The 12,763-nt window shown below is 31.7% G+C and overlaps 1 protein-coding gene across 1 annotated transcript in view; it reads left to right on the top strand.

Moving 5' to 3' along the window:
* The window catches only part of LOC108689850 (netrin-1-like), a 208,253-nt gene that overhangs the window by 156,121 nt on the left and 39,369 nt on the right, over positions 1 to 12,763 (top strand). The window contains exons 3-4 of the mRNA XM_018196807.1: positions 6,281 to 6,430; positions 7,692 to 7,787. Coding sequence (XP_018052296.1) covers positions 6,281 to 6,430; positions 7,692 to 7,787 — 246 coding nt within the window. The remainder of the gene's footprint in view (positions 1 to 6,280; positions 6,431 to 7,691; positions 7,788 to 12,763) is intronic.

The following is a 12,763-nucleotide window of genomic DNA, read 5'->3' as shown; positions in this document are numbered from 1 at the left end:
AGAGAGAGAGAGAGAGAGAGAGAGAGAGAGAGAGAGAGAGAGAGAGAGAGAGAAAGCGAAAGAGAGAGCGAGAGTTATGTACGAATGATTAAAGGTGGCTATTCAATGCACTGTTCAGTTTTAATTTTTTGATATTGTTCTACTGTAGATACGTCGTTCGATTTTCAGTTTTCAAAAGAAATATTCAAAAATGTCAAATAATCCTGCAATAGCAATATAGAATAAATAAGACTATAACTATAAGAGATCCTCAAATGAGAGATTAGACACTATTTTGTTTAGACAACTTCTGATCCATCATATTTTTCAAGACATTTAAGATAGAAACGGATGCATAAGATGGAATGAGATACATGGATATCTCATTCCATCTTAAACAAATTTTGAAAAAAATATAGCGGATCAAATGATATTCAATCTCTTACTTGAGAATCTCTGGAATGAACTACTAGAAATATGATAATACTGAAGAATATGGGATTTTCATATACTGTGAGAAACAATAGAGCAAATCTAAATAATCGTTTAAAAGATTAAAATAAAAATTATTACATGAAAATTTTTTTCTACATTTATCATAATAAAAATTGTTACAACAAATTTATCAATAAAAGACAGAATTTTATGGCGGTACAAAATAATTAGCTGCAACTAACGAACAAGAATACAGTTTAAGTGACAAGCAATTCTGAATAGACGTTGCTCTTAATCCTGGATTTAATTCCATGTGAAAACGGCACAATCGGCTGGGCTTACCGCTAGCGCGATAATCCGATAATTCCCGTTTCCGATTCTGGCGATCAGGTTAACATAGAATTCATTAGAATAGCAACGTGCCTCCGTAGAATAGTTGTCTAAAGATAGGGGGAGATCTATTGTACACGGGCATCATAGTCGTTTTCGTCTCATTCCCTTCGCTTAATGGATTTAACCGCAGCCATGCGCACATAGTGTCTTTTCCAGCTTAGATTTCACTAATAAACGAAAGATAGGGAACAAACGAAATGGCTCTTAGCGTTAATATCTGAAGAAACATGCCAAAAGATGGTAGATGAGATACGAGACACTTGCGTGCCAGCAATGAAGGGTCGCTAAGGGAAATCATAGTTATTATCATTGATGCAAGTTCTACATACTAAATGTCTCACCACAAGCTTATTTTCATGTAACTCTTTTTCCTGTAATTCTAACAATTTTGTAATTTGAGTTGTTCCATTCCAAGTTAGAAAAAATAGAATAAATTGCTTTCATAAATTAGGGAAAGTGCAGTTTCAAGAAAATAAATATATAAATATTATTATTTTCCTTTTCCTATTATTATTTTCTATCCTGCTAAAATCGTTATCAAATCCATGTAACATTAGCTTTTTAGATCGCGTGTAAGAAATATCTCTTGGATAAGTCTCTTGTGCAATTTGTTACGTAATAAGATAATGTGGTACTAAAAAAGTTAATTGACGGCCTTATTTAGCGAGTACTATGTTTAATCGTCAACTTTCGAACAACCTTCATCTGATCTTCGCATGTTTATTCTTAGAATTACGAAGATTGCTGAAGACTTTTCTTTATATTGAAATCGCAAATTACTGAATGTATTCGCTTTATTTCATTATACTTATTAATTATTTTTACATATATATATAGTTAATTCTTTAGAAGTGTGTATATTATATAGTCTTATTTAAATTTGCAGAAATCAAGACTAACAATAATAACAATATTATTTTAAATATAACAATAAACCTAATTAATTTGCAATTTGAAATTCTACTATTAACTATATGGAGACTTTTACTCTTATAAATATTTATTTTAGGCTTAATTGTAAATAAGTACTGAAACCCGAATAATTTTCAAATCTAAAGTTGTTTAATATTATATAATTATATTATAATTTATAATAAATATAAATTAGTGACAAAAAGTAAAAAAATAGAAGCAAGGCTAACTTTTCGATAAGTTATCTTTGCAATGCGCAATGCTGTTGCAATAACTGTGACGATCGATTTTAATGATATCCACGAATCCTTTCCACGAATTCGAATGATTTCCACGCGGTATCGTAACGCGAGATATCGCGTTTCTTCTCCGACGTCTGGCGTCTCGCGGCGAGAGTTGCATAACGAATTTATAGGTAATGAAAGGGCCCGTAACGAGGGAACAAACGACTCCTTGTCTCCGGAGACAAGTCGCACGGGTACGAAACAACCGTTATAGCGATTTAGGTGTCGAAAGTCGAACGTCGTTTCCAACATCGATCGGAGACAGCAGCCGGAGACGACGGCAATTTGTATCCCCGGCGGCGGTCGTCGCAACAAGAATCGTAATAATCCTTGAACTACGTCACTATACCGTGATGCCTCTAATCACTGTTTATGACATTTCTAATGACAACGCCGCGTGACCAATAAACCGTGTTATGACCTCCCGTGACACACGTCCGCGGAATTGTAATCTACATCGCCGATTGAACTGGCTCGCGCACGTTCACAGTTGATTAAGCTATTCATCGTGCAATCTAAGTTAAATGGTGCTAAATGATAAAATCTGATTGATAACAGAAAAATTAGTCGTTCAAATATTAAGACAATTCTTCAAGGTTTTTACAATATATTACTGTTTTTTATGATGTTTCTTTATGAATTACATGGAAAATTATTCTTTTTCATAACTCTCGTAAACAAGCTGAAAAATGTTTTTATTCCATCTAGCTCAATTTATATGAATGACAATAATATTCTGTTATTTAAATAACTATTAAAAATTTTAATCTCATTCTTAAAAAAACCGATTAATATATTATTGCCACGTCGAGTTCACTTCGATAATAAATAGTTAAATAAGATACAAGATGCTGCCGGCATCGGTCTGTACGAAATATTGGCGAGTCCAATTTATATCAGAATTTATGTCACTAATCACGAAGCTATGTATCCATAGCAATAAAATTTTTATTGGGCGATTGTATTTTGATTACGCGCCATGAATCTAAGCAGTGGACTCAAGAGCTCGCTCAAGAACGATCGAACAACAATTCACGTCAATGTGCGAACCGTCGACGATTGAGAATTATGTGAATCGTGTTCCCCATTAATTTTCGTGAACTGTCTCGTGAAACAGATGGTAATTTATGCCGAGAATGGAAATTTAAACGAGACGTTGTCTCATACACCACACGCGATACAATTAGCTCTTGACGAGAGAGTTGCGAAAGAAGATAAGGATCAACTTTGTCCCATGATTACTCAGTTCTAGAAAACAGTGAGACGTCAGTCTCGTTTAATTATTGCCTCGACTTTAGTAAGCTTAAGATAATTAGAATCTATTTATTGCATGAATAATGATTTTGTTATAAAACAATGAACAAATCGTATTTAATTGATATTTATAAAAGCGATTAATGTACCTTATTCTCATCAAAATAATTACATATAATAAAAAAAAACTATGCCACATATTTAAATTAAATTGTTATAAATAGGAAGGAACATACAGTCAAATACGCAAGATATTTTTTTTGTCAAAATACATACATTACATATTTAAAATTAAAAATGTAATAATACATTTTTAATTTTAAATATATGACTTTGGCAAAAAATATTTTGCGTATATGACTGTATGCTCCTTTTTATTTATGTTTCATGTTATTGAGCCACCTCTATTATTAAATTTTAAATTGTTATTTCAATAAACTTTATTTTTTCCCTGAAAATGTTTTTTCGAAAATACTTTTAATTCACTAATGTATTTATTTTTTAATTATCATGTCTCGTATGTTAAATAATGAGATTCATTTTGCACACATAGCCGCTAATTTTAGTCCTTCGTGTGCGACATAAGTTTTTCATTGTCCTGTATTATCAACACGATACAATTTACGAGAAGGATTCATAACTGCAGTTGATTACGCACGATTGTCGTAAATCAGTCCGGTTATTATTTTATGATGAGCACAATTTTGTTGCGATTATTGGTAGTAAATTTCGCTGGCGACGCACGACTCTCTTGAGAGACGGAATGTTCATATAATTATGATAACTTGTACCATGATCTATGTTTCCCTTTTATCTTCACAAGTTATTTGCATTTTAATTTACAAAAGAAAACACACAGGTATCATTCTTATAATATTCAAGTAACACCTGTTAAATTGAAACAATAAATCAATTTTATTTATTACTTTCCTTTTGTTCTATAATTTTCGAGACATTAACTGATGCATTAATAATATAACTAGCAATAACATCGCCCCCAATTTTTGATAAGTCTTCAATATAAATTAAAAAGAAATTAATCTTCATTTATACGTATTAAACAAAGAAGTATTCGAAGAGATAATTGTTATTCATTCCTGTATCTATGCAAATTATTCGGTATAACTAAATGTGTGGTCGCTTGAATATTTATTAGCTTTTCTCTTCAGCTTAAAAAATATTTTCTTCATCAAAAGAGGCTTATAAGCTTTCTCTAAAGTATGCTTTGATGGCGATCCAGTCGAGGCACGCTTGATTGATTTTATAAATCCTTTGGAATGACCAATGAAGATTCTCTTCGTTCTCACCATACATGTAGCAATCGCGAAGGGTTCTTTAATATCTTGCACACTCATGCCTTACGTAAGATTAGGGCGCATAAAATTAGGATAAGATTGGAATGCATTCATCTCCGCAGTCCCCTTTTATCATTTACGATACATATATAATACACCATATATAGTATATCCCACTTTAATCAAATTAATTTTAAATGAGATTTTTTAAATATTTTAAATTTAGCTTTTCTAAAAAATTTCAGGATATATCTTTTGCAACTTTTCCATTTCTAATATTCTTATAATCAATTAAAATTCTCATAATTTAATTCACATCTGAGAAAAGAATAAGATTTCATTATCTATTTATATCTCTGAATTCAATTTGTGAAATATTTTTTGTTTTTAGTTATTTATAATTAGAAATCTATTGATATCTCTACAGTTTTGTTACACAAAAAAATTTAAATTAATTAAGAAATTGAAATAAAAAAATTTTATCTATAAAAATAGGACCACTGTGTGGCATTAAAATATTTGAGATATCTGATATTATTAGTTATATATTTAATGAGAGATATTTCTTGGTTGAACGTTTTTGGACATTTTATTATCTAATAAATGATAATGATATTATCTAATGATAAATTTTCTATTGAAGTCAAATTAAAATTCAAATATTTCTAAATATAATTTCGATAATATAGTTTAATCTTAAATTATTTAAAAATTAAATGTAAATTCGAGAAATCAGTTCTTTAATTTCTATATTTTCTATAATTAATCTCAAAAAATTTTGGTTTATTTTCAATTTGCTGATAATCGCGAGAACTTCCACCACATTAGTATACTTCTCGTGTCTTGCTCGTGGGAATGAAGCGCTTTTATCTTGCATAAGATCTTCCATTTATCGAGATGCAGTCAATGGCCAAGGTCCTTTTATAGGCGCCATGTAAAGTCCGCGCTTTATCTTAATTTTAGGTAGCGGATCGTCACGCCTGTTTGGCTATCTCCATCATTTTCCGGGTCGCCTATCTATGCTGTTTCTTAATAGAATCAGCGTATCTCAAAGGTGCGGTACAGCATAACGAGATATGCAGACGACAGTAAATTCGAACACTATACACTAATATCAGCGGGTTGACGCAAGTGGATTTGGTGCGACCAACTTGATTAAAGCTCTCTTTCATTCGATTTTCAGTTATGCTTTGACATAAAATTTTCTCCAATAATTAATTAATCATACCATTTATATCACATCGCTAAATTATCACGCTTTTTCCAATTATCATGGGAAGAATGATTTTACTAAAATATGTAAAAATTTAACTAGATATAGATTTGAAAATAATATTGTTGAACCATCAAAATAATTACATAGGAAACTCGAGCATGATGAGCAAAGCTGAAAAAAGTTTTAATATTCTAGCAATCAACTAGTGTCCCACATAATTATTTTAATAGTCCATCAAAATTATTTTTCAGAATTATATACTAAATTTTTAGATACTTCAGCAAAATTATACTTTCCGTGCAGAAGCTAAAAGAGAATAGTATACATATTTGATGTTTCAAGATAATAAAATCAATTCTGAATGATTTCTATATAACAAAAATAATATACATATAAATAAAAAAAAAAGCAATATATATTATCCTTATTAATTTTCGATTTTCTCAAAAATTTATTTTGATAAAGTTACGTTTGTTTTCTATTAACTAAATAGCTCATTTTCTGTGTTACAGCGTGTGACTGCCATCCGATCGGAGCTTCTGGAAAGACCTGTAACCAGAGCAGCGGCCAGTGTCCCTGTAAAGACGGCGTAACCGGTATTACTTGCAACAGATGCGCCAGGGGCTACCAACAGAGCAGATCGCATATTGCGCCTTGCATCAGTAAGTACACGCCCACGCGTGCGTTCACTGTGCTTGATACCCGGTTTCATTGCCGCGTTTATCTTTTATTTCGATTTCGTTTCCGTCGACGCTCGTCACCCCCCTCGAGCCAAGCTCGTTTTGTGCGAGCTACGCCAAGCATGTCGCGATACAACGAGGAAGATAGTATTCCGACTACAGAGAATAAGAGAAATTGTGTACCTTTTCATAAGATGATGTTATGATACATTTGAATAAATTTAAGAAACTAGTCAGTCAAAAAAATGAAAGAGAAAGCGGATTTCTTACAATTACATTTCTTGAGAATGTTTGAACTCTTTCGTAGTTTTTTCAGAAATAATGCTTTAAAGTAGATTCAGAATGCTAAAATTATAAAGAATTTAATATGAATTAAAATATGAATTTATAAATTCAAAATAAAAGAAAAAAATATCGCAAAACCTCTTTCTGTCAATGCGATTTATCGTTATCGATATATTCGCGTGCACACTACGATACAAAGATGCGCAATGTTGTATGACCAGAAAGAGAATGCAAAAAGTTTCTCACCAAGATGATTTCACGTTCGATCTTTTAGTCTGCTACCAGGGTGGCGAGAAAGTCGAGCAAAAAAAACACTAGAGCTGCTCGACCACACCCGTACTGCTCTCGAGAATGATCGATCGATCGATCGGGAGGAACACGCGACGATCTCGACACTGGATCTCCTCGCGCTTGTCCAATTAGGCGAAATTTGCAAAAACGTGTGTGCGACCATCGGATCGAGACCTATCCTCTGCTTCCACCGTTCACGGATGGCTTTTAGTTTCAAATCGAGTTTTAATCAAGAACGAGTGTTCGTGTCACGAAAGATTACATCGTTACCCGCCTCCGAGTATCACGAAGACATAATGCTTGTATTTTACCGTGCAAAAAGGGTTATAGACAGCGTAATAAATATAGGACGAGCGAAAATGTCGTACGGTTGTTTGTGCTTCGAGCAATGCACTCAGATTTCATGCACATTACTTCAGATCACAAATATAAAATAATGAACATTTATATTTTTAAAAAAGCCGCCGAAGAAGATAACGTCTTTAAGATATTAATGATATTCCTATTTCCGAGAAGATCAGAAAATATTTTTCACAATCTCTTTATAAGAGAGAAACAATTATTATTATAATAATTCGAGCGAGAAGTTCTTATTCATGATTATCTGCAGGATTAACTCAGCCTTCCATCCAGACTCGATCCTCTCATTTATCTCGTATTCTTGCAGAGATACCCAGAGTCGTACAGACGCAAGGTACGGCTGGTGAAGAGAGCGGCGAGCATGAGGACGACGACGACGAGCGTGGATACGACGGACGAGCTGGTAAGTAAGTGCAAAGTAAATTCGAAGGTGCGTATATACACTGAGCAAATGAACAGTGAACGCAAATTTTCAGACATTTATATATATTCATTTGTTCACACTATTTCGCTCGAATTAACGCTGTGCCTTTGACTACATTTGAATTTTGGCGTATTGATATAGTTAAATAGTTATAATATTTGAAAAGTAATGGTAATCGACAGTTGTATTCCATTCACGAAGTCAAATATAATTATACTCGTACTCTCTAAAAATGAATCAGTGTATTATTACTGACTTCAGTGCTACACTTATAACTGTAGATTCAATCTGCAGAAAACCACAACCTCTAAAAGTAAATCAGTATATTATTACTGAAAAAAACAGTAAATATTCGCTAATTATTACATCAGTTATCACCATTACTTTTTAAATATTATAACTATTTAACTATATCAATACGCCAAAATCCAAATGTAGCCAAAGGCACAGCGTTAATTCGAGCGAGATAGCGTCAACAAATGAATGTCTGAAAATTTGCGTTCACTGTTCATTTATAATTCTATTTAATTATAATTCAAGAAAAATTATACGGTTTATCTGATTATCTCCATGTCTTGGAATATTATTAAATGTCAATTATTATATCAAGTTGCTTCTCACTTTGATAAAGTGGACTGCAATGTTCATGAAACATTAATATTTAACGATACATCAAGATGTGCAAGATAATCCGTAAACCATGTAAAGAAATTTCTTCTTTAAAGAAAACCCGTATAAAGAATCAATTATAATTATTATTAATTAATTAAAATTACTAATGAATTAATTATATCCCACAACGTAAAAACTATATAATAAAAAATATTTTTTAGATAAAAAATTGCAAATGTTTCTATTAAATATTGTAACTGTTAACTTAGAAAAACATACATATATTAAAACTTCTAACGTCTATTATGCACATATCTTATTTTAACTACAATATCTATTTTTGGTTCGTTATATGTTTGTTCAGTATATACGCACTTCCATGCGACTATGTATAATTTGCTTGTTTGCGTTTAACTATCCTATGGTCGAACTACTTGACATTCCGAGTGTTACGGTACGACGCGTCGAACACTCTAGTGACACACTAGACGACGTAAAAATTACTAGTGAACGATGAAACGTAAGAAGATAAAATAGATGAGTGGGAAAGACAGAAGAGACAGAAGGGAGAATAACATCTCGAGTCTTAAGAGGAAAGCGATGTTAACGTAGGTCGATATTCTAATGTCACGTATTCAGCACTAATGTCCCTGTCCGATTCTGAGTTACATTTGTCTTGTACGATGATTTAATATAAACGTGAGATGAAAATCAAGCATTTAGCGCTGATAAACATAAAATAAATACGAGCATAATACTTTCCCAATTTTGTGTGTCATGAATCCATTGTGATATTGAAATGATACCGAAAAAACGTTATTTCGTGCGAAATTAAAAGTAAAAGAAAGCATGTATTAAGATATTTTAATATCAAGATATTTTAAAATCAATTCGCGTAAATTTTTCAAAATAAATACAAAAGAAAAATTTACTTTGTACTTCAATTTGAAATTATTATAAATAATTAATGAATCATGAATTTGTTATACTTTAAAATCTGCGTTGCTAATGATACTCTTTAAATATAATCCACGTTCTTTTTGCATTAATATTTTATATTTATATCATTTGCATGGTTTTAGAATTAATATTACTTGAAAACATGACAGAACTGAGCAAATACATATTATACAAAATTCTACGATATTTTATTCTGTATTATCAAAAATATCTGCAAAATAGATAAATAAAAAAATGTTATCGATAAGGAAATGAATCTCTTTCTACTAAATTTCAAGATTAACTTTTCGAGCATTATATTCGCATTAATATCGAAACTATGATATGTTAAAGAAAAAGAACTTCGTAACTTTATACAGTAATAAAAATCATTACTTCTTAAGAAATCATCATTAAAAAAGAAGTTGGAATTTATCCGTGAAATTCAAATTTATAATGAGAAACTGTTGAACTTTTGACACGTATTGCATACGTAACTAAATAAACTTTGGTACGGTTCCGAGTACGATCACATTATTATTTCCGTAAATTTAACGAAGATTAATCAGGATGGAAGGAAGTCGATCTGGATACGAGCTTCGTCGCCACGTGGTAGAACGGAATGCAGGCGCTATATTAATTTAAGCAGACAGAGCAGATAGAGCTGGTGAGCGAGCGAGAAGGAGAAAGAGGGTCGGAACGTCTAGCCGCTCGGTCGCAGCCTCTCAGCCACCCCTAATGGCTTAATTAAAACTACCCTCGCTTGCGGCTCGCCCGTTTACTCCGGCATTTTCACTCGCGTAGACGATGCGCGATTTTCACAGCGAGCTCTTAACCATGTTCGAGCAAGTGAGCGAGTCCTTTATTCCAGACATCGATACATCTCGATAAATTTAGGTTTTAAATGCCGATATTTTCTCAACTGAGATATTATAAAAGACATATATTATAAAAGAAGTAAAAGACAAAATCTGACAGAATTCAATTCTAATTAAATTTGATATATACGCATTTCATTCAAGTTTCAAATTAATATGTACATATTCGCAATACAAATTTGTAATTTTTTAAAATAAAAAAACATTTTAATTTGTATGTGCTTAAAAATATTATGCTTCAGATACCTTATAGATATTTTTTTATACAATTAAAAATAGAACTTGACAAAATAAAAAATTTATTACAAGCATTAAATTCTATTTAAATATTATGAAGAGTCTACGTTATTGGAATAAATGTTTAAAAAATACTAAGACGCGGTATATAGATCAATACTGCGGTACATTAGAAGGATTAAACATTAGAAGCCGTCGATATACACTAACGTAGTTATTGTCCTAGAACTTTAACAAGAAAGCTTTATGTCCTAATTTAGTATCGTCTCCACGACCCTGTCTTAAGGATTACAGAGAATAGCTTCTGATTTTGTAGAAAAATGGTTCTCTCCTACGTTTAAAACTGTTTTAATCTATATGCAAATGATTTCTTATGTCACTGATTATTCTACAATAAAAATATAGAATAATTTATAGTACCATTTAATATAATTTCAAAATATTAAAAATTATTTAGTATAATATACAATTAACTTTTGTAATTCAATTATTCTAGATTATTTTCTAATTAGCTAAAAATATATTTATTTATAATTTTATAAATATCACTTATATAAATTCTATTTATATTTCTCTTATATATATATATATATTTTTGTATTTTATAATTAGATTAAATTTGTCGTTCATCAAAATATTTCAGCTCTGCATCCATTTTAGTGTCATGTTTATATTGATATCGCGTATATCGCAACAGAAATCAGGATAAACAGACTTTCACTCGGCAGTTACAATAATCAGATAAGATGTTGATTTGAAACTTGTAAAACTGTGCTGACAATACGTCTCGCGTTCACGATGGATCGAGCGATTTTTCCAAGTTGAAAATTGACGGCATGAAAAGCGAGAGGCTCTCGTAGTTGTCGTCCCTCTCGAGTTCTCTCGTTGCATCGAATGCACGCGTTTCTACCCACGCGTGTTCCATATGCAGAGCGCAGATTACGTCTCGACGCTCCCTGCATTTCGAACGCGAATGAAATATCGATGCGCGAAGAGGAATATTGTGATCGAGTTTGCACTTGGGGCCAAATACAACCCACGGGTGATATGATACTAATTATCAGATATTCTTCGATCGTTAAAGAAATTATTCTTATTTGACTAATTTTGTTTTGCAAGCATTGAACTGAAGATAAAACTATTTAATACAATTAAGAGATTATAATACGACAATTTATTTTTTCATTACAAAGAAATTTTTTTTGAGAGTATTTCTATATATATATATAACTTATCCTATTTCTAAGTTTAAAGGTTACATACAGTGACTGCCAAAAGTTCTCAGCTAATGAATAATTTTATTGTATTTCTCAGATAAAAAATCTTTACAAAAATGTATTCAAGTATTGTAATATATGTACCAGTATTTAAAATATTGTGTTATTAACCTAGATTTATGTTGAATAAGATATTTAAAACATCTTTTAGATGTTTTATGTCTAAAAAATGTCTAAAAGATGTCTAAACGATGTCTTTTAAATACCTTATAGCAACATGTTATCTGGGTAAGTTGTTATAGTAAAAATTTTATTAACTTAATATAAATTGAGAAACAGATTAACAAAAATTATCATAAAATTACATGTGTTAACGGAAACTATCACCGTATAGATAAGACATTAAAAAAGATATTCATAATTCGCAAAAATTTCTTTTTCTACATTTTATTTTGCGAACTAATACTTCGATGTGCTTACTTTCCCAATTCTAAAATACTTAAAATTCTTGTGAACTAACGTTTATATTGGGACGGAATGATCGCGATTGGATTCAATTTTGTTCCCGTTTGATTTTTGTTATCGCGTGTTTCTTTATGAGACGCGTAGAAATTTTGCCGCCTACATGGTGCACATAATTTCGCTTGTAGATTACGCAGCGACGTTACCTACTCCACTCGTACAGAAGTGAAATATCGACGCAAGTAGTATCGTAATCGAATTTACACCTGGTGAGTGTCGCGCCGAGTGGCACTGTCGCTGTAAATTCTTGTGGGGAAACTGCCGCAGGAACGACTTGCGTAAATTATCTACCGTAATAGGCCTCCTGGAAATAGTCTTCTTGCAGTCGCTCCTCTTTCCCCATGAAATCACGATCGCGGCCTCAGTATCTCGATAATGTCGCGATAAGTCGTTGCAAGTTAACGTTCTTATACAGCAGATATCTCGGACATAGATAACGTAAGAATAGATAACTAAGAAAATAATAGTCATTTTAATGAAGAAATTTTGATATTTACATATGATATTTATATGTAGATATTGGATACGGATTAACACTCACGTGCCTTAA

Source organism: Atta colombica, unplaced genomic scaffold (genome assembly GCF_001594045.1).
Source record: "Atta colombica isolate Treedump-2 unplaced genomic scaffold, Acol1.0 scaffold277, whole genome shotgun sequence".
NCBI classification, from domain to species: Eukaryota; Metazoa; Arthropoda; class Insecta; order Hymenoptera; family Formicidae; genus Atta; species Atta colombica.
The sequence above is the reverse complement of the archived record's forward strand: the minus strand, read 5'-3'. Positions and strand labels throughout refer to the sequence as shown.